The sequence below is a fragment of the Oryx dammah genome, unplaced genomic scaffold, assembly GCF_014754425.2.
Source record: "Oryx dammah isolate SB20612 unplaced genomic scaffold, SCBI_Odam_1.1 HiC_scaffold_15, whole genome shotgun sequence".
NCBI lineage: Eukaryota > Metazoa > Chordata > Mammalia > Artiodactyla > Bovidae > Oryx > Oryx dammah.
The window spans coordinates 40,493,404-40,516,438 of record NW_024070199.1 but is presented as its reverse complement, the minus strand read 5'-3'; the positions used below and the strand labels follow the sequence as shown (position 1 = coordinate 40,516,438).

General features: G+C 44.0%; 2 protein-coding genes across 6 annotated transcripts in view; one reads left to right on the top strand and one right to left on the bottom strand.

Moving 5' to 3' along the window:
* RTN3 (reticulon 3) overlaps positions 1-9,306 on the bottom strand; it is a 71,243-nt gene extending 61,937 nt beyond the window's left edge. For 2 of the 3 annotated variants that reach the window (XM_040256104.1, XM_040256106.1), the window contains exon 1: positions 1,290-1,610. In XM_040256104.1, coding sequence (XP_040112038.1) covers positions 1,290-1,434 — 145 coding nt within the window. In that variant the 5' untranslated portion in view covers positions 1,435-1,610. Of the gene's footprint in view, positions 1-1,289; positions 1,611-9,052 lie in introns of those variants that run through there. The other variant, XM_040256105.1, reaches the window with a different exon arrangement.
* The window catches only part of ATL3 (atlastin GTPase 3), a 43,895-nt gene continuing 30,142 nt past the window's right edge, over positions 9,283-23,035 (top strand). The window contains exons 1-2 of one of the 3 annotated variants that reach the window (XM_040256102.1): positions 9,283-9,372; positions 22,780-22,994. In XM_040256102.1, coding sequence (XP_040112036.1) covers positions 22,788-22,994 — 207 coding nt within the window. In that variant the 5' untranslated portion in view covers positions 9,283-9,372; positions 22,780-22,787. Of the gene's footprint in view, positions 9,373-9,464; positions 9,702-19,841; positions 20,054-22,779; positions 22,995-23,035 lie in introns of those variants that run through there. The other 2 variants (XM_040256101.1, XM_040256103.1) reach the window with 2 other exon arrangements.

The following is a 23,035-nucleotide window of genomic DNA, read 5'->3' as shown; positions in this document are numbered from 1 at the left end:
TTTAAAGCTAAGATAAATTTTGTTCTTTAGAGAATCAACGCAAGATTCTCGCAAAGGAGACAATGAAGCATTTTAAAACGTCTCAAAATTCTTTAAGGTAGCTAAATAAAGAGCAAAGTTATCTGTACTCCCCCGAGCTTATGGTTCTTCGACAAAAAGCTTTTCTTCTTCTTCTTCAAAGACTGAGTTCCTTTAAGAACCACCACCACCTGCTCATAGTCCTTTTTTTTTCCCCTCAAGAAGGCATCTGCACTGCAGATCTCCGCCCGAGGGGAGCTTGCCAGCCAGCTCCCACCAGCAGGCAGACGCATATACAATGGAAACTAAAAGCAGCCTGCAGCTTCCCTCCTAGTCTTTCATAGAGATGCGAGGAGAAGGGGGTTCCACCAGCCCCTGCTTTGTCTGAATTTTCTCCCCCTCCCCCCTTTCTGCGGGAAACACCCCCTTTTGTTATACTTCGATCAGTAACAGCCGACAAAAAGCATGGAATTAAAACGTCGATTGCTTGGCATGACTCTATCTATTCTCTTCTAGAATATAAGCTGCTAACCTCGTGTCCCCACCCCCACGCCGCGCCAGTGAAGAGCAGGCTGTGTTGCAGATGCAGCCACGGATCCATCTTGGACCGTCAGCAGCTCCCTCCCAAATCTTCCCTGAGCTATTCTCATCACGCCTCCTTCTACCTCCGAGCCTCTGAAAAATCGGGCATTCCGAGTCAGACCACAAAAAAATTATTAAAGGCGGATGAAAACAGTACAGAAAACGGCTTCAGTGTTTCTATTAAACTTCCTCATTCTCCCCATGGGTAACCGAAAAAAAAAAACACCCCGTATTTTCTGGAAGACAACCATGAACGGCTGGTTCTGTCAACACCTGTCTGCAAACCTGCAATGCAACCCAACCCTTTCACCGCCATCCCCTCAAAATCCTAACAGGGCATTTCTCCTACCACCAACCTGCCCCGATCCTCTCAGTCTCTCTAATCCTCCACTAAATCACCCCGGTTCAGAGGACAGATTCGCACCCCCCCTCCACTGGTGTCTTGCGCCCACCTGCCCAGTCTCGGCGTTAAGGCCCACCCGCGGGAATATCTCCCCTCCCCCAGTCTGTTTTCCCCACACCCCGTTATTTCCTCACCGCCTGCAAGACCTGTCACCCCCCTCCCCCTTAGCCCATTTTCCAGACGCTCCTTCCCGGGGGCTGAAGCCTCCAGGACGCGAGGATGATGTGCCGTCCCTGACCGCCTGGGGCCCCCCCTCCCGAGGTCGGGGTTCCCCGGCGCGCCTCACCCGCACAGGAGGAGCCGCAGCTCTTCGTCCCCAGGGCGGGGCAGGCTCCCGGGCTCCCGCTGCCACCACCGGGCGCAGAAGACTCGGCCCCGGAGGACGACGAGGAGACGGACGGGGACTGAGTGGCTGCCGACGGCTCCGCCATGGCTGCGCGAGCAAAGGCGGGAGAGGGGTGAAGAGAGATGTGGGACGGGAGACAGGGAGGGGAGAGAAAATAATCCGGCAGCTGGCTCTCCAAAGTCGCCTCGCCTCTCCTACTCCGAGGACAGACTCCGACGGACTGACTGACTCAGCCGAGCGCCGCGAGAGGGCGGGAGAGCGACCGCGCAGGCGCGCAAGGGCCCTCGGGCGGGGGGGCGGGGGCGGAGACGGTCGCCTTGCGACCACTGACGCAGGGCGCAGGCGCAAGAACTGTCCCTCGGCGCTCCTCCAGGGAAGCAGGGCCAAAACCTGCTTCGCGCAGCGCCAAGGCCCTTGAAGAGGTGGGCGGCGCCCCTCGGGGACCTGACGCAAGGGGCGTGGGCAAACACCAAGCTCCGCCCGCCACTGCGGCCGAAGTTGAGGGGGGCCCTGCGCCTTAGTGTTTCTGCACAGATTTTTCTGTGATTGTTTTAGCTTAGGCTGATTATGTGTTTTAACGATAGAAGTTTCTTTTTGCTTCCATTATTGAAGCATATCTTTCCCGCAAATTCCAGAACCGATGTTTTTTGTCTGATGCGTTCCTACTCGTGACTCCGATGGTGACAACCACAGTTGTAGGCCCACTCTGCAAGGTGATTTATGGATTTTTCTGGATATATCCTAATACCCCCGCCATCACCATGAGGGACAGATGGTACGATCTCCCATTTAGTAGGCGGAGAAAGATGCTGTACAGAATGAAAAACTATTCCAATAACATTGCAAATCAGCCGCAGAACCTGCTTGACGTTCTTATGTTACTCTTCCCCCAAAGGGGTCTACCTTGGGTCCCAAGGTTGCCAGTTCCCTGTCGAATAACTAACAGAGAAGACATTCTGAATGAAAAAAAAAAAGAGAGAGAGAGGGGGAAACTAATGAGAAAGATGAGCCAGAAGATAACAGCTTGGCTGTGGTTATGGGATGGTAAAATTAGGGGTTAAAAATTGAGAATATGGCACAAAAGACATATAATTGAATTTATTCATCGCCTAAAAGGGATCCTTAGTGAAAACTGTATTTGAAACCAGATACTATCTAATTTATACTGGATTTTACTCTTTTTGGCTTCTCTGGTTGGCTTGCAAAATTCAAAGCCTTCTACCTACAACTGGCCAAATGATTTGCAATGTGCATGATTCTTTTAAAAAAGGGAAATGTAGACTAGGAGTAATAAAAATCAAGGCTATAGGGCTTGTTATTGCTAAAGCAGCAATCAATGACCCCAAGGGCAATTGCAGGATCAGCAGATTCTGTAAAGATGCAGCCTCATGAAGAGGGAGGTAGCCAGCCAAGCAGCCACAGAGAGGGAAAGCAATCTGACCAGTGGAAATCTTCTAGAACAGGCGGTGAACTACATCTGCCCTTGACAGAATTTAAGGTCAGGTAAAGCAGAGACAGGAGAAAAAAAAAAAAAGAAAAAACTTCTGGCCATTGAAACACTCTTAAAAAAAGACACAGAAGAATATTTCCCAAAATAACTTTGTGGCAAATATCTTACTCTAGCATTTAAAGCATCAGTTGATACTGCAGCAGCTTGTCCTTTGGATGACAGAGAGAAATGCAAGCCAATATGATAATCAAACCAGTTAGCTACCATTCTGATAAATATATAAATTTTAAGCATTTATATTATTAGGTGCTAGATAAGGAAATGAATGATGCTGGTCCCTAACTCTGACAGCAGTTGCTAGGATCTGCAGATCATGCCTGGAAAGGAACGCTATTTCCATATCTAGAAAGAGAGAAAAGAAGATAAAAATCGAGACGCTGATGTGGTCTTGGTGGTCTCTTTAGACCCTTCAGATTTTTCACACAAGAGGCCTTTGTGTGGGGACTTCTCTGGTGGTCCAGTGCTAAGAGTCTGTGTTCGCAGTGCAGGTGGCCTGGGTTTGATCCTTGGTCAGGAAACTAGATCCCACATACTGCAACTAAAGATCTCATGTACCTCAACTAAGACCCAATGAAGCCAAATAAATATGTTTTTTAAAAAAGGCCTTTGTGCTCAGTCCAGTTCCTGAAGCTGCCTTTCCTTCCTGCTCCATCTGCTGTACCAGTACGTTTTCCTGAGACTGACTCTTGGTTGGGATGTTATTTGTGTACCTGATCTGTTACACAGATGTTTACTGGTCATTTGGTGTGTGTTTGACACTATTCTGGGAAATCTGGAGGGATCCAAAAAATATGTTTGTCCTGAGTTTATAAGCTAGGTGAGGCTTAGAACATACTCACATAAAGTTAAAACAAAATACAAATTAAATAGCAGCCAAAACAACTCCCAAACAACACAAAACTATAACACTATGATTAGATGACAAGTGATTGTATGAATTTAAGAGTAGATGGAATCACTATGGAGTTATAGTGATTTGAGGAGGTTTGATGAAGAAATTAAGTCACATAGGAGCTTGGAGTGGTAAGGAGGTCCTTAAAGGCAAGAGAGAATGGTGCAAAGCAAATCCATGGGGTGCTTTTTTGCAGGTATACAATAGACCTCCTTCTGGGCAGACCAATCACACAAAAAAGCACACTTTTCTCCCAGCCCAGTCCATGATGCACTTCAGTGCTGGCTTGTCTGGCAGCACTTGGCCTAGATTTGATCCTCTCTTGCCCTTACCTTCCACAGGCTGCATTAATGCAACACAAGACCCACAGCCTTCTGAGGTGACTGGAGGCTTAGAAGTGTGAGATGTTTTGGGTGTAGTTAGCCCAGGTTGGCTAGAGCCAAGGGCTTGAATTGGGGCAAAAGGGAGAGAAAATGGAGATGTTTCAGGGCCAGAGTATTTAGAAATAGAAGCAGAGCCCTAAAGAATGAAGGCTTATGAGGATTCAGTATAATTTTTCAGGCAGGGAAGGGCTCAGATGGAATTGCTAGCGTGCTCACTGGAGTACGGCCATTTCTCAAGAGTTCTGCTGAGCAATTTTTACGGCCGAGGCACTGAGCTGGGAAATCTTTCTTGGTCCTGTCTTTATAGGACAGTATTTACAAAGCTAATTTCCCACTTCATCTTCTAGGTCACTTTATTGTCAGTTTTTTTTCCTTGACTTTTAGGAAAAAAATTAATTAAAAATGTAATATAGTCACACCCCAGATGTTCAAGCTGGTTTTAGAAAAGGCACAGGAACCAGAGATCAAATTGCCAACATCCGCTGGATCATGGAAAAAGCAAGAAAGTTCCAGAAAAACATCTATTTCTGCTTTATTGACGATGCCAAAGCCTTTGACTGTGTGGATCACAATAAACTGTGGGAAATTCTGAAAGAGATGGGAATACCAGACCACCTGACCTGCCTCTTGAGAAACCTGTATGCAGGTCAGGAAGCAACAGTTAGAACTGGATATGGAACAACAGACTGGTTCCAAATAGGAAAAGGAGTATGTCAAGGCTGTATATTGTCACCCTGCTTATTTAACTTCTATGCAGAGTACATCATGAGAAACGCTGGACTGGAAGAAACACAAGCTGGAATCGAGATTGCCGGGAGAAATATTAATAGCCTCAGATATGCAGATGACACCACCGTTATGGCAGAAAGTGAAGAGAAACTAAAAAGCCTCTTGATGAAAGTCAAAGTGGAGAGTGAAAAAGTTGGCTTAAAGCTCAACATTCAGAAAACGAAGATCATGGCATCTGGTCCCATCACTTCATGGCAAATAGATGAGGAAACAGTGGAAACAATGTCAGACTTTATTTTGGGGGGCTCCAAAATCACTGCAGATGGTGACTGCAGCCATGAAATTAAAAGATGCTTACTCCTTGGAAGGAAAGTTATGACCAACCTAGAGAGCATATTGAAAAGCAGAGACATTACTTTGCCAACTAAGGTCCATCTAGTCAAGACTATGGTTTTTCCTGTGGTCATGTATGGATGTGAGAGTTGGAATGTGAAGAAAGCTGAGTGCCGAAGAATTGATGCTTTTGAACTATGGTGTTGGAGAAGACTCTTGAGAGTCCCTTGGACTGCAAGGAGATCCAACCAGTCCATTCTGAAGGAGATCAGCCCTGGGATTTCTTTGGAAGGAATGATGCTAAAGCTGAAACTCCAGTACTTTGGCCACCTCATGCAAAGAGTTGACTCATTGGAAAAGACTCTGTTGCTGGGAGGGATTGGGGGCAGGAGGAGAAGGGGATGACAGAGGATGAGATGGCTGGATGGCATCACTGACTTGATGGACATGAATTTGAGTGAACTCCGGGAGTTGGTGATAGACAGGGAGGCCTGGCGTGCTGCGATTCATGGGGTTGCAAAGAGTCAGACACGACTGAGCAACTGAACTGAAGTGATATATGTTTATTCTCAAAAGTATATATACTATAAAGTTTTAATCTATCACTAACCTCTCTGTACCCACTGGTCTCCCCCTCTACACTCACAGAGGTAACTGCTGTTAGGAGCTTTTTTGTGGCAAATGCAAAGGTGAATATAGCAAATCTATATTCTTATCTACCTTTTCAATGCTTCCCAGGTAGTGTATTGGTAAAGAATCTGCCTGCCAATGTAGGAGCTACAAGAGATGCAGGTTCGATGCCTGAGTTGGGAAGATTCCCTGGAGAAGGAAATGGCAACCCACTCCAGTATTCTTGCCTGGAAAATCCCATGGATTAGGAGCCTTTGGGATTACAGTCCATTGAGTCACAGAGTCAGTACACGACTGAGTGGGCACGCACACACACACACACACACACACACATTTTTTAACACAAATGATAGTGCTTCCTTTCCTTAACAGCAAATTCTACTGATCTTTTCTAGTGTCTTTTTGAGGCATTAAGACAGTTGTGCTGTTGACTGCAGTTAACAATAACGAAGCAGCTGATAGATTTAGAGGTTTTATTCTGTTACTATATTGAGGGCCTGATATTCAATTTATAACAGCCTAAGAGTTAGGATTGACTTTTCTTTTGACAAACTAGGACACCAAGTTATTCCCTCATTTTATACACAAGCAAAGTAAGGTATTTAAATGACACCCAGGAATGCCAGTTGTCCAGTCTGTCCCTTCTGAGTGCCTAGACTGTTGCTTAAATGTGGATCCTGCGAGTCGGTGGTAGGAGAGGAGTCTGAAGTGTGTCCCAGCACAGTGAGTGAAGGTTATTTATTTGGCTGTTTACCCCACAAGGCTGTGAGTCTCTGGAGGACAAGAATGTGCCTTATGTATTGTGGCAGCATTACTGCCTATCACTGTGCCTGGTGCATAACAAACACCGTGTTTTTGGAAAGCTTTGGAGCCTGATTCACAGTGGTATTATTGCAGAAAACAATTCTGCTATTTTTGTCCTCGGTAACATACTTCAGTACGTTGAATATTTATGACTTTGCAATTACCAATTTTTGAGCACTAATCATGCATCAGTCCTAATTACCAAACACATCTCATTTAACTAACTATGACAACTCTGTGGCTTGAGTATTCAAATCATTTGGCAGATGATGACAAAATGAGTTCAAAGAGGTAAACTAACTCACCCAACTGTATAGCTAGTGAGCTAGAATTCAGAACCAGGTCAGTCTGACCACAAAGGCAGTGGCCTTGACCATTCAAACATATCTATACGTCACCTACTTCTTGAAAACCACAAGGAAAGCTCAGCCTCTGGTCATACTATATTGTTTATCTCCAGGGTTTTGATAACCATGAGTACTTGAGAAGGAAACAGTAATAACAAAACAGGCTTCTTGTTTACAGGAGTTGTTTTCTGAGTTGGGACTAATCCTAAAGTCTACCTATCATTTGTATTGTGTTGTTCTGAGTGCCAGAAACTTCTACAATATATGCAGAAGGCTGAGGTGCTGACATTGACCTTGATGATGTTATACTGAGCAAGATGTAATGTCAGTATTTGCTGTCACTTCCTGACAGGGTGCATTTCAATGTATCTCTATTGGGAACCCTTAAAATAGAACAGTGGAGAAGGAAATGGCAAACCACTCCAATATTCTTGCCTGGCGAATCCCATGGACAGAGAAGCCTGGCAGGCTATAGCCCATGGAGTCACAAAGAGTTGGACACGACTGAGTGACTAACACAAATTAGAACAGGGTATGTTGTTCAAAAGCAAAAATTAGATATTTAGTATTAACGGAACAAAAAAAAGAGAGTGGGTAGTGTTACATGTAACATGTACATTCTTTATTCATCCTTTCAGTAAGTATTTGAGTTTCTACTTTCTGCCTGGCACTGTTTGGGGGCACTGGAGATACAAGCAGTGAACACAAACAAAAATTCCTGTCTGTTTGTAACTTATGTTCTAATGGGAAGACACAATCAAAAAGAAAAGTAAAACAGAAGTTAGCTGTTGAGCAGTCTTATAGAGAAGGATGGGGAAGGGGAGTATAGGGGTTTCCCTGATAGCTCAGATGGTAAAGAGTGTGCCTGCAACGCAGGAGACTCAGGTTCAATCCCTGGGTTGGGAAGATCCCCTGGAGAAATGGCAGCTCACTCAGGTATTCTTGCCTGGAAAATCCCATGGACGGAGGAGCCTCCTGGATGGAGGAATCCATGGGGTTGCAAAGAGTTGGATATGACTGAACGACTAACACTAACTCATCACCACCATGTTCAATTTAACTTCTTAAATTGTTTATTGCAATTGTGACAAGTCATTAGTCTCTGGCCCCTTTCTCTGAGCATGCCACACATGCCTTGGATTTGTGTAACTTCTTGCAGGTCCTGCTTTCTGTGCAGACAATGTGAAACCCAGGTAACCACTTGTCCTGATATTCACATCTAGTTTCTCGTTGGTCAGTTACTTTAGCTTGAATCTCGATTCACATATAATGCCTGGAGGAGGTATTCAAATAATCTGGGGAATCTGCAGAGAATCAGAAGGAGCAGGGGAAAAGAAAACAAAACAGGACCTCTTTAAGTAAGTTTAGGTAGAATTATCTTTACTTCTTCACCGCTGGCCTAATCACTCTGGGAATGAAACACAGATCAAGGGCATCACACAGCCTAGAGATGGCTGGAAGGAGGTTCTGGGAGGTTATAAAAGGTAAGACCAAAAAAAAAAAAGGTAAGACAGAGGAAAGTGGAAATATGTGTCAAGTGAATGAAGCAAGGGTGAGGCAAGAGGTGCTGCTGGCGGTGGCGACAGACACTTTGGCCTCTCATAAGCTGCTTACCCCCAAGACAACTGTCCCTACCCCAACAAATCCAAAATAACAATATTCTTCAATTGTGACAACTGCCAGTTTTGCAATCACATATGAGTGTGAATAAAAGCATTTTTGGAGAACCGTGTTTTGTATTGATCTACCATACAGTTTAAGTAAGAGTGTCATGGCCAAAGCAACTTCAAGACAAGCTCCAGGAAGCCAGAGGTTTACAAAATACGGCCATAGCTTAGAAAGAACAAAGCCAGGGGAAGGACTTTCCCTGGAAGTTCTTATGTTAGCTGTTAAGAGTAGCGATGGTGGGCCATCAGGCTTGGGCAGAGACAGAAATACCGGGAGTAGCTGTAATGGTGATAATGAAGTCACGCCCTCCTCTCCTTGTGAAGTCAAAATCATTTAAAAAACCAGTGATGCTCACGTCATCCGTGGTTGAGGCCTCCCTTCGGTCCTTAGGGTAGAGTGCCGCCTACCTATGGCTCCGGCCAGCGTTAAACATCGAAACCCTCTCAAAAGCGGCCGGTAGGGGTCCGATGCCGGTTCCACCGAGGCCTCGGACCTGGGCCTGGCCTCAAGACTAAGCTGGGCGGGGACCACTGGCCGGCTCGGTTCTCCCCGCATGGCCTGCTGGGAGTTGTAGTTCAGTCGTCGAAGAACCGCGACAATCCCAGTCCCTCTCTTCCGCTTCCTCCCCGCCCCGGATGAGTTCGCCAAACGGGAACCACTGGCGGGTAACTAGAGAACGGGGGGCTACAATTCCCAAGGGACCGTTGCTCCCAGCGCGCAGCCCCAGGTATTCCAGACCGAGAGTCTGACTCCAGCGCACGCGCACACGCGTCGGGCGGTGGCGGGATTTTGCCGCGTGCGCCTTCCCGCCCCGGTCCGCTAGGCGCTCGCCGCGCCTCTGTCGACCCTTGCCAACCCTGTGTGTTCTCGTTCTCTCGCGGCTTCGCGCGCCTCTCCTCGCTAGTTTCTGTTAGCGCCCAGGCCACGCCCGTTTCCCGCCTCCAGGGCCTGGTTCGTGCCCGCCCCAGCCCTGCCCTTTTTGCGCCCCTGCTGCTTCTGCTGGAGGCGGAGGCTCCATGTTGTCCCCTCAGCGAGCGGCTGCATCGGGAGGAGCAGGTGAGGCGCCCGATTTCCCCCGAGCCCGCTCCGTGGCCACCTCCACCGCCCTCGCTGCTGTAGCTCCGAGGAGACCCCACGCCCGCGCCGCCGCCCTTCCTCGTCCCGGGGTTGGGACCGCGCTCCCCTCTTTGGTCTCCCTTGGCCGGCTTATTCGGGTCCAGGGGCTGCTCGCGGGGTCGGGACGGTAGGGCACGGGCGGGGCCTTCCTCGGCCACCTTCGGAGGTCGGGCCCTGCGCTCGGGGGAGACTGTTAGTGCCCCTTGGGGCTGCTGCCGCCCCTCTGGCGCCTCCCCTCCTCGCCTGGGGCGGCCCCGAGGGTCCGTGGTCCCGGGGCGTCGTTCCGAGGCTTTGCCTCGCGGGCCCCGCCCTGGCTGAGCTGGGCGCTCTTGGCTGCGGTCCCCTTCCTTCCTGGGCGCTTTGCACACTCGCGGGCCGAGTGGCTCTGGCCTTGTTAACGGGTCCAGGGAGCTGAGAAAATATAGATGCCGTATTGTTCAACCTTTCAAAAAGCTGTGGATGCTGCGAAGTGTCTGTTTTTATCCTAAAGACCTTGAGTTACAAGAAGTATTAGGAAGGTTGATTTTCAACCCACACTTATCTCCTTAAAGGAGATAATAGAATGTGGCCTAAATTGATTTTTAAGAAGTTCTTTTAGTACGTGTGGTACAATACGTTCTTTTACTTTCTTGAAGACATAAAGAATAGTGAAAGTATTAAATAAAAACAAATGGTCACCATAAATTCGTCGGTTTTGATTTCATCTATCATTTTACCTATTTCATCTATCATTTGACTTTATTTTTGTTTGCTGTGTGTTCTGTTGAAATGGCCAGACGTTTCATTTGCGAAATCTAAAGGCAACAACAGAACATTGAAGACTCCTCAATAAATCTCAGCCCTGAAATTTGAACACGAAGTTGGGTAGAATGTTTTGGGAAGGAGAGAAAAGAACTAACGGACCAAAAACGGGGTTTCCCATTCTGGCTGGCTTTTGGAGAATCAAAATCTATGTAGTTTTAAGCCAAGATACGTATTCAGCATTGCAGTGTTGAATTTCAAATGAGTGCTTTTTTTTTCAGTCCCCACAGAAAGTAGCTCATAGTGTCGAAATCTCTTGCTGCTTTAACACCTGTCAAGGAAACGCTTGACTGAAGAGCTCTACCTAATGAGACATTAGGTTCTCAGAGCAGGTTGTTTTATTAGCTATTGTTTACTGTCTTACTGGAGTCATAAAGTTAAGAAAAGTAGTAGCAGAGAAGAAATGTGATGATGTGTGCTAGCATAATTGGTCTAGTTTTCACTAAACAGGGCTTGTTCAGTCTTGCAGTCATGTCCCATCCTTTGTGACCCCATAGATGGCAGCACCCCAGGCTTCCCTGTTTAGAATAGGCTTTTGTAGAATTGGTTTTCTAAGGTGTAGCACGTGCATTTTTTCATTTTTATGATTCCTAAGTCATAGAAGATATACTCACTAATTATTTAAAATGAAATAATGGAGACTTGTAAGAAGAAATGTAATGTCTTCTCTACCTCCCCAGTTCCTCAGTGGTAGCCATTACTCACAATTTGGTCATAGAGTCTTAATATTTCTTTGAAATATTAGGGAACCCTTGGTCGTGTGAACTTGTTTGAGAATTGGTTTAAAATTTACCTCTGATGACTAGGCATGCCTTTAAAGTTTCTGTGGCCTTGTGTTTCATGTTGAGAAATTGTTTAAACAACACAACTGTAGTTTAAAGTTAGTCTGAATTTTAAAACATTTTCCTGACTTTGAGATTCTAAAAGCATATTCTCTAAAAAATATCAAGGGGGAAACATGATGGGAAAGCTTTTAGTTAAAAGGAAAAAAAAATCTTTTAGTTGCTGTGGAGCTGTGGTTCCCAGCTCTGCTGCACTTTAGAATAACTTGGGTTTTTAAAAACCTGCCAATGCTTGGAGCTAACTCACAGATTCCAATTTAACTCATTGAGGAGGCAGGCAGTAGTGAAAAAGCTCCTAAAACCCAAGCAATTTAATTTTTATATTAATAGATAATCAAATTTCCCTATAGGTTGTTGCTTAATTTGAATTGATTTATTGCATTATAGGAAGTATAGTTTGTAATGTTAGTATTTTTGTATTGAGTTGTTACTCTTCTGGGCTTTCCCAATGGCTTGGCGGGTAAAGAATCCGACTGCCTGCAATGCAGGAGACAGGAGACAGGGGTTCCATCCCTGAGTTGGGAAGATCCTCTGGAGGAGGAAATGGCAATCTACTCCAGTATTCTTACCTGAAAAATCCCATGAAAAAAAAGAGCCTGGCGGGCTACAGTCCGTAGGGAGGCTAAAGTATATTACAAATTAGAAAGTAGATTTTACAGACGTAGTATGTGAAAAAGCAGAGAAGTAGATTAATTCTTTATGTTTTGAAATGATGAGGAATCCAAATCAAATATTGCCAGTTAAGAAAGTCTTATTCAACTGGAATACAGATAATTAAAACCTTCAGGTAACCAGGTTGATTTTGGTGGTGGTCTTATTTTTAGGGTAAAGTCAAATAAGGTGAATATTAAATTCTTTCTATTAAAAAGATTTTTTTCTCATTTTTAGATTCAGTCTCTGCATTTCTGACATAATTGATTTTCATAAATCCATGAAGCACTGCAAAATTCTTAATTGACTAAGAAAAAGTGCTTTTGTTCAAGATTCTGTGCGCTAAGCATTCTGTGGAGTCTTCTCTCATAGCTCAGTAGGTAAAGAATCTGCCTGCAGTGCAGGAGACCTGGGTTCCATTCCTGGTTGGGAAGATCCCCTGGAGAAGGAAATGGCAACCCACTCCAGTATTCTTGCCAAGAGAATTCCATCCACAGAGGAGCCCGGCAGGCTACAGTCCATGGACTTGCAAGAGTTGGACATGACTTAGTGACCAAACCACTACCTGTGCTAAAATACAAAAATTTTCTACGACAGATGAAAATAATCTTCCTCGTAAACCTTTTAATTAATTAGAATGTAAATTTCCCCTAGTATTCTATTGAGTTGTGTTTAAATAGTATTTTCATGGAAACAACCTTAGAAATATATGTGTATCTACCAGTATACTACCTTGAGACAAAAGGCACTCCCACCATCAGCAAAAAGGAGCCACACCCAGTAGTTCTAAGAGTTGGCTGAGAGTTTCCCTGTACCTTTGTATGTGATGATGTGTTTTCTTTGGCGTTCTTTGTGAATTGGGAACTTTAAAAGACTGCCAGCAAGAACAAGGCATGAAAATGGTATGCTTCTGTTTTTGGGTGTGTTGCTTTTGCTCTTTAGAAAATGTGGTATTTCAAGAGGAGAATGGAAAACTCAGGTCATAACTTTACCCTGAGTCATGCACGCTACTCAGTGAAATGTTTCTTTAAGTATAGTTAGGATTCGCTTTTCAGAACTCTCTGGACAGTAAGGATGAGAACTGAGGCGCGCTCTGCCCCAGTGGTTTTTAACCCAGGGTGGTTTTGTCTGGTTGGGACACTTAGCAATGCCTGGAGACATGTATGAGTCTCCCAATCAAGAGGGAGCGCAATTGGTACCTGGTGAGAAGAGGTGAGAGGTGCTGCTAAACATCCTACAGTGAGTGGGATAGTTCCCTGTAACAAAGAGTTATCCACCCGAAATACCAGTGGCGCTGAGGTCGAGAAACCCTGGTCTAAACTGTTCAGTTGATCTACTAACTTCTGTCTGAATTACCTGAAATAGCAATTATTGCTTCCAAATAACTGGTTTCGTTGAGTTTATCACTGTTTTCAAATATTTGAGGAGCATTTAAACTTCTTTCCCCCATAATGCTTTTCCTGATAGAACTTGTTCCTTAAAATGTATGTTTCCCAGGGTTAGGAAGGCCGCTTAGAATTCAGTTGTCTCATCTGCTTCTGTTTAGCCTGTGCTGGTATGTTGTCTTCTGTCCTTTAAAAATTCAGAAATCTAGGAGAAGGCAATGGCACCCCACTCCAGTACTCTTGCCTGGAAAATCCCAGGGACGGCGGAGCCTGGTGGGCTGCAGTCCATGGGGTCGCTAAGAGTCGGGTACGACTGAGCGACTTCACTTTCACTTTTCTCTTTCCTGCATTGGAGAAGGCAATGGCAACCCACTCCAGTGTTCTTGCCTGGAGAATCCCAGGGACGGGGGAGCCTGGTGGGCTGCTGCCTATGGGGTCGCACAGGGTCGGACACGGCTGAAGCGACTCGGCAGCAGCAGGATGAATCAGCGTTGTAATTTGCATAGTCTCTACAAATCTTTCCCAATGATAATTAATTTCACTTGTTAGTCTTTCAGCCATTCTATTTGTCTGTCCTTTTGGTGAAGTTGTTCAGTTGCTAAGTTCTGTTCGACTCTTCGCGACCCCACGGACTGCGGCATGCCAGGCTTCCCTGTCCTTCACCATTTCCTGGAGTTTGCTCAAACTCATGTCCACTGAGTCCAGTTATACATTGAATAAATAAGCATATTTAAACTTAGTGATTAATCTGGATTAAGGTGTGTATTAAAAAGGAGAGGCTATGTCAGTGCTTTAAAAGTATTTAGAAAAAACGTCCATGTCAATTATTGGAATCCTTTATAATTATCCAAATATTTTCAACATTTCTACATACTTTGAAATGATGACTGATACAGTATTACTTTGAGCTATTTACAGCACTAATAATTAGCAGTATAATAGTTTTACCACTCACCTTTTTTTTTTTTAATTAGATTTTAAGTTCACTAAACTTCAGTTTTTCCTAAACTTAGGTTTATATGTTTACTTGAATGTAAACGGATGGTCTGGGAACTGGGAGCCCCCCCGCTTAAAAAAAAGTGTATACTGAGGATAGATACGACTGGTCAGGCTATATCTTTTGTATGTATATAAAATGTCACATCTGTTGTTCATGTAAGTGAACATAATAAAGCATGAACTCTTCATATACTAAACAGATATTAATTGTTCATATAAGTGAGTGTTACTCAGAAAATGTCAACTTGGAAAATGATTACTTTGCTAAGGGAGAAGGCAGATAAGGTTACCACTTAAAGGTTTTTCTAGTACCATCCCTGGAGGTTAGATCTCCAGTATGATTCCAGAGAAATGGAAGTAATTTCACTGCAAATGGGGTGTCTCTTTCCCTTAAAAAAAACCTCAAGTCTTTTGTGGAGTCCTTCCTATGCAAGTTGCTTTTTTTATCATGAATTTTGATCTGTTCTTTAGCCAGGCCTATACAATTTAAGTTAAACCAAAGCATGAATGAATAGGTTCCGTAACAAGTTTGGCCAATTTGGATATTCAGGAAGTTTTCAGTTGTTGAAGAAGCATTGAGTTTTAGAGCTGGAAAATGGCTTTACCTAACTGCCTGATTTTGTAGAAGAAACTGAGACATAGGTAAGTGAAATGATTTACTCATGCTGTTACAGTTAGTGTGAAACTGGGCCCTGAAGTCTGGCCTTTCCTGATTGTTAGGAAGGCCTCTCTCCTCTACATACTCCTTCACTTGCATAATAATGTTTGCCACACCAGGAGCTGAAGTTACAGAAGGAAGAAATGATAGGGTTTGGTGGTACATTGCATATGAGTCAGGAAAGATGTGGAGGCTGAAAGGCAGAGATTTGAAAGAGTGGAGTAGCTGACAGGATTCACTTTGATGATACCAAATGACTAATGATACTATATGCAGAGTTATAAAATGGTAGAGGTTTAATCTTGACTCATTTTACTGTCGAGACTGAAGGCTGGACATGCCCAGAATCACACAGGTTGTTAGTGGGAGAACTGGAACAGGAACTTGTCCTCTGACTCTTATACCCATTTATTTCTATATAATACTCCTCCGAGAGTGGGCTGATGGTGGAATATCCAGGTGAATGTGTGCCTTAGGCAGTTGCACATTTGAACCCAAGTCCAGGTTAGAAATTAATGAAGTTGCATCACCAAAATAGAGGGTGTAGTGAAATTAATTAATTAATGGGCTTCCCTTGTGGTGGCTCAGCTGGTAAAGAATCCGCCTGCAATGCGGGAGACCTGGGTTTGATCCCTGGGTAGGGAAGATCCCCTGGAGAAGGGAAAGACTACCCACTCCAGTATTCTGGCCTGGAGGATTCCATGGACTGTGTAGTCCATGGGGTCGCAAAGAGTCAGACACGACTGATTTTACTAATTTCAGTGAAATTAATGAATAGAGAGCTCAATCAAGGAGAGGGTGAGAACTGCACAAGGCTAAAGCAGGGCATTGGTGGGTATCACAGGCTGAAAAGAGGTTGATAAGAGGCTGGAAGGGAAGGAGGAGTGGGCACTGTTGTAGAGTCCAAAGCTTTTAAGAAGTGTTAGAAGTCATGGGCCAACGTGTCATCACAGGTTAGGGTTAAGTGGGAATCAAGAAAGGCCTATTGCATTCGGCAGGTGAGGTCACTGATGGGCTAGAGAGTGGTTTCAACAGAGAGGCTGAGAGGAAAGTCAGATGGTAAGGTGATGAGAAGGGAATGAATGCCTGAAGACAAACTTGAAGGAGGCTGACAGTGACAGAAAGGAGACGGGGAGGAGGAAGGGAAGAAACTGACTTTTACCGCAGTTCTTCGCATGCACTGTTAGATTTAGTGTTCACGATACTAGGAAGCTATTATTCTCTGATAGATGCTGGGCCTGAACGTGACAAGTTTCCTTACTCCCCAGGAGCTCATTACGATATAAAGTTGTAATGAGTGGAATAATCAGTGAAGGTCACTCAGTGGTGTCTGACTCTTTGAGACTCCATGGGCAATATTATAGTCCATGGAATTTTCCAGGCCAGAATACTGGAGTGGGCAGCCTTTCCCTTCTCCAGGGGGATCTTCCTGACCCAGGGATCGAACCCAGGTCTCCCGCATTGCAGGCGGATTCTTTACCAGCTGAGTATAAGAGAAGCTCCAAGTAGAATACTAGTATGTGCTAGTAGTCTTTTTTAAATTACTTTATTTTAAATTGAAGGATAATAGCTTTGCAACATTGTGTTGGTTTCTGCCATACATCAGCATGAATCAGCCATAGGTGTACATATGTCCCCTCCCTCTTCAACCTCCCCCCACCTCCCAATAGTATTTACTAGTAGCAGAAATAGGAAGACAGGTTCATTTGATTGAGTCGATAATATGTGTCATACGGGCTTCACAGGTGGCTCAGTGTTAAAGAATTCACCTGCTATGCGTTTGAACTGTGGTGTTGGAGAAGACTCTTGAGGGTCCCTTGGGCTGCAAGGAGATCCAACCAGTCCATTCTGAAGGAGATCAGCCCTGGAATTTCTTTGGAAGGAATGATGCTAAAGCTGTAACTCCAGTACTTTGGCCACCTCATGCAAAGAGTTGACTCGTTGGAAAAGACTCTGATGCTGGGAGGGATTGGGGGCAGGAGGAGAAGGGGACGACCGAGGATGAGATGGCTGGATGGCATCACTGACTCGATGGACGTGAGTTTGAATGAACTCCGGGAGTTGGTGATGGACAGGGAGGCTTGGCGTGCTGTGATTCATGGGGTCGCAAAGAGTCGGACGCGGCTGAGCGACTGAACTGAACTGAAGGCAGGAGCCACAGGAGGCCTGGTTTTGATCCCTGGGTTGGGAAGATCCCCTGGAGAAGGAAATGGCAACCCACTCCAGTATTCTTTCCTGGGAAATCCCATGGACAGAGGAGCATGGCAGGCTACCGCTCTTGGGGCTGCAAAGAGTCGGATGTGACTGAGCATGCTCGAAGTTTGTGTCAGACACTGTTGCTTTGAGATGGTATTAATTTTATAAATAAATGGAACTACAAATGGTTAGATGTTTATCCACAGTCACATTGTGACTAAGAGGTGGAGTTTGCTTGTTTATTATGCAAGTGTTTACTGGATGTCTCCTGTCTGTGGGCACTGTTCTGGTTCTTAGGGGACATACCGTTGAACAAAAGAGACAAAATTTTCTGTCCTCATAGATCTTACATTCTGGAGGTGAGAGAGTAAGGATTCAAGCCCTGTGGACTCTCTTGATTGCTTTTTAGTGTAAAGTGATGAGCTGTGAGAGGTCTGGGTGGGAGGTCAGGCCTGAGGGAGGGTGCAGGTGAGTGATGAAGGACGAGCAAGTGTTTGCTGGAGTTGAGCGGAAGGCACATTTCAGGCCGTGGAAACAAATAGTTGAATAGGCTGTATATTTGAAATTTTGAGATTAGAACAGCATGTGGATCCTAACTTTCTCCTAGGAGGAGTATAAATTTACCTGGGAGGATGAGGAGAATAAAGAATTACAGAAACTGAGGCAGCAGGGTGAATGGTGAAAGGCTTTGACTTACAGAATTAAGATTTTAGCTTTGAGCCATCAATCCATAAAATGTTTTTGATAGTTTTGTTATGTAGTTGCTGTCATGGTATGTTTATGTACTGTAATGAAGGTGTTCAGCCCTAGGGAATGAGGTGACAATTCAAAGCAACACTCTGGAGACGTTGACTTGAATGATCAACCTGATAGGCAGGAAATGTTGGAAGCTGGCATGGCTAAAGGAGAGGGCCGTGAGGTTTTGATTAAGGGCTTTACGGGATTGGGGGGATCTGAGATGCAAAGATAAATGAGCAAAGGATATTTACATGATACCTAAAAATAAGATTTTTACTTGGATGATAGATAATATAGTTTTATTGTCTTAGGAAGTGAGAGATAAAGGTGGTATGGTGAAAAGTGAGCACCTGTGTCTGAATTATTGATGTGTATAGTTCAAAATGGCTTTTCCCTTAAGTGGACCCAAACCGAGATCTTTTAAAGTCGTGTGTGCCTAGTGTACTGTTAAAGAGAAATGCAGGATCTCCCCAGCTCCCTCAACTAAATATAGCCTGGTTCTCTTCCTTTTCACTTTACTGTAGGCAGAAAGAGGAAGAGATGAGGAAAGGTTTTACCTTTTTTGTTTTTTTAAAACTGTCCTTAGTGGTCTTCATCTTTTCTTGAAGTGCAGTTCATTGCATACAACTTCATGTATTTCTGTCACGGAATTTTTCTACCTTGTTTGTAGTCCAGGTAACATTATCTTCCGTGCCTGTTGCCCTGACAGTACCACCTGCATCCTTAAGGGTGGGTGGTAGCTTTCGACTGTGTTACATACATATTCATTCTTATTTAACAACTGTTTATTGTGTGCCTGCTTTCTGTTGGAAATTCACATTGCTCAATAAACTTTAATGGTGAAATAGAAGAAATGGAAAGAACCAGTACCATGAAGTTAATTGTGAAGTCCTGGAGGACTCGGTTTGGCTGTCTCTCATAGACCCTCCAAATAAGTGATTTAAACAAGGTAGACATTTTCCTTTCATGGGAAAGTGAGCCAGCAGTGGCAGTTTTGCGACACTTAAGTCCTCAGCCCTACCTCTCTCGTTGCTCTGATATTCCTGAGGTGTTAACCTTCATACGCCTGGTCCAGGGTGACTTGCTCCTACTTTTGGATCTAAACAGCAAGAAGGGGGGAAGATGCATGCTCTGAAAGTTGCTGTGTCATCTCCAGTCAGAACTTGGGCACATAGTGATACCCTACGTACAGGGTTGGTTTGGAAATGTGTTTCTTCTGAGTATTTATATGCCTAGCTAAAAATACTACCATAGCAGCAGGGAAAAAATGGATGTTGGGGGAGCAACCAGCCATCTCAGGGACTTTGGTACTGCTTTGAGTATTGCACAGCACTTAACCCTGTGCCTTATCCATAAGGTATGAATAAATTGTTCTCATTTGTTCTTTTATATGAAAGATTGAAGGTCTTCATGCCCCGGATTCACCTGCTGTTACGTCAGTAAGAACTCCAAAAGATTATTCACAAAAATGTTTCCTTTTTGTAATGGGAAATAATGGGACAGAAAAGTGCTGGTATCTGTGTATTATAATGCCAGCATGACGTTTAATCTGTAGTTATAGGTTGTTTTCCAGTAGTTTGCAAAAAAGTGAAAAATGGCCAGCCTTTTGTTGCTGTCTGATACTGTAAGTTTAAAAAATGAGCAGCAGTGCTTATTTCAAGGGTAGAGTCTGGCAGTCAGCCTGTTCTGTCTACTTTGCCTGCTATGGTCATTCAGCCTTTCGTGCTTCCCAGATGAAAGGGTTTCTGGGACCATATGTATGATTTTGGCTATATCTACCTACCTCTACTATGCTCAACTTAATATGTGTTTTTCAATTTACTTTAAATTTATTAGTTTGTTTTTTTTTTTAACTTGGCCTCCTTCTAAGCAATAATCCACTAAAACATGTTTTTTTTTTCCTAATTCAGTTCAGTTCAGTTACTCAGTAGTGTCTGACTCTGCGACGCCATGAATCGCAGCACGCCAGGCCTCCCTATCCATCACCAACTCCCGGAGTTCACTCAAATTCATGTCCATCGAGTCAGTGATGCCATCCAGCCATCTCATCCTCTGTCGTCCCCTTCTCCTCCTGCCCCCAATCCCTCCTAGCATCAGGGTCTTTTGCAATGAGTCAACTCTTCGCATGATGTGGCCAGAGTACTGGAGTTTCAGCTTTAGCATCATTCCTTCCAAAGAACCCCCAGGCTGATCTCCTTTAGAATGGACTGGTTGGATCTCCTTGCAGTCCAAGGGACTCTCAAGAGTCTTCTCCAACACCACAGTTCAAAAGCATCAATTCTTTGGCGCTCAGCTTTCTTCACAGTCCAACTCTCACATCCATACATGACTACTGGAAAAACCATAGCCTTGACTAGACGGACCTTTGTTGGCAAAGTAATGTCTCTGCTTTTTAATATACTATCTAGGTTGGTCATAACTTTCCTTCCAAGGGGTAAGTGTCTTTTAATTTCATGGCTGCAGTCACCATCTGCAGTGATTTTGGAGCCCCCCAAAATAAAGTCTGACACTGTTTCCACTGTTTCCCCATCTATTTCCCATGAAGTGATGGGACCAGATGCCATGATCTTCGTTTTCTGAATGTTGAGCTTTAAGCCAACTTTTTCACTCTCCACTTTGACTTTCATCAAGAGGCTTTTTAGTTCCTCTTCACTTTTTGCCATAAGGGTGGTATCATCTGCATATCTGAGGTTATCGATATTTCTCCCGGCAATCTTGATTCCAGCTTGTGCTTCTTCCAGCCCAGCGTTTCTCATGGTGTACTCTGCATATAAGTTACATAAGTAGGGTGACAATATATAGCCTTGACGTACTCCTTTTCCTATTTGGAACCAGTCTGTTGTTCCATGCCCAGTTCTAACTATTGCTTCCTGACCTGCATACAGATTTCTCAAGAGGACAGTTTCCCACAGTTTATTGTGATCCACACAGTCAAAGGCTTTGGCATCGTCAATAAAGCAGAAATAGATGTTTTTCTGGAACTTTCTTGCTTTTTCGATGATCCAGCAGATGTTGGCAATTTGATCTCTGGTTCCTCTGTCTTTTCTAAAACTAGCTTGAACATCTGGAAGTTCACCGTTCATGTATTGCTGAAGCCTGGCTTGGAGAATTTAGAGCATTACATTACTAGCGTGTGAGATGAGTGCAGTTGTGTGGTAGTTTGAGCATTCTTTGGCATTGCCTTACTCATTCATAATTTCCTAATATTCATTAAATACCCGGTTATTAGAATCTGCTTGCTAATGCAGGAAACATGGGTTTGATCCCTGGGTAGGGAAGATCTCCTAGAGAAGGAAATGGCAATCCACTCCAGTATTCTTACCTGGAGAGTTCCATCTAGACCGTGGGGTCACAAAGAATCGGACGTGACTTAACAACAACAACAGGTGTCCTTTTAACTGCCTAAGAACATCTCCTTTAGTACAGGAAGCAGTGCTTTACTTCATTTCATAGGCTCTACTGCTGCTTTTTTTTTTTTTTTGTAAACTTTCCATAAATCCACATAGCTAAGTGGCTTTGAATTTCAAAGAATATCTTTGTGTTTCTAACTCTAGAAGAGAAACTACGAGTTAGTGTTAATTTTGAGCTAAAGAATTGCTTGCCTCTAAAACCTTGACTAGGTTTTTAAGAGTGATCTGCAAAGCATAGTCCCTACAGATCTTTTCAGGTTTTCTCCAGGACTTGTTGGGTCCTGTTACTTTGTAGGCCTTAGTTTCTTTATTTTTAAAATGGAGCGGTAGTATTTACTTCCTAGAGTTCTAAGGATTAAGTAAAATGATGTCTGTGAAAGGCTTGGCAGTGGCAGGTGCCCTTTCTACTTCTGGTGGACTTTTGGTTTATTTTCAGTTTGGGACCATTTTGAATGAAGTTGATGTGAACACTCTTGTGTATGTTTTTTGATGGATATACACATTTATTTCTCTTAGGTATATACCTCGGAGTGGAATTGGCTGGGTTATAGTTATGTTTAGTTTTAGTAGTTACTGCCTAACAGCTTTTCAGAGCGGTTCCATTCCCATCAGAGTATGAGAATTACAGTTGTACCATTCTGATGGGCAAGTAGTGGTATCTCCTTATGGTTTTGATTTACATTTCTTTGTTAAGTAATGGTATAGAACCTTTTCATATGATTTTTGACCATATGGATATCCTTTTTAAATTAAATGCCTGTTCATAATCTTTTGCTTATTACTCTTCTTAAAGGTGGAATAGTTGTCTTTTTCTTTGTGATTTCTATAATGATTCTGGATATGAGTCCTTTGGATTTAGGTGTTAAAATATTTTCTTTTAGCCTGTAACTTGCATTTTTACTCCCTTAATGATGTCTTTTAATGAACAAAAGTCTTAATTTTAATGAAGTCTAATTAATTTGTCTTTTTTTTTTTTCTTTTATGGTTGGGTGCTTTTGTGCTCTGTTTAAAAAGTTTTTACTCTTCCATGCTAATGGCAACCCACTCCAGTACTCTTGCCTGGAAAATCCCATGGACGGAGGAGCCTGGTAGGCTGCAGTCCATGGGGTTGCTAAGAGTCGGGCCCGACTGAGCGACTTCACTTTCACTTTTCACTTTCATGCATTGGAGAAGGCAATGGCACCCCACTCTAGTGTTCTTGCTTGGAGAATCCCAGGGACGGGAGAGCCTGGTGGGCTGCCGTTTATGGGGTTGCACAGAGTCGGACTGAAGTGACTTAGCAGCATGCTAAAAACACATATATTTGAAACTTTTTTTTAAATCTCTATAACAACATAGGTGATGCTATGGAGAGTGGAAAGCCTGGTCCAGTGCAGGTTGTTTTGGTTCAGAAAGACCAACATTCCTTTGAGCTAGAAGAGAAAGCCTTGGCCAGCATCCTCTTACAGGACCACATCCGAGAGCTTGACGTGGTGGTGGTGTCGGTGGCTGGTGCCTTCCGAAAGGGCAAGTCCTTCTTTCTGGACTTCATGCTACGATACTTATATTTCCAGGTAAGGTAGAGTTACTTCATTTCAAATTGGAAAGTGGAGAC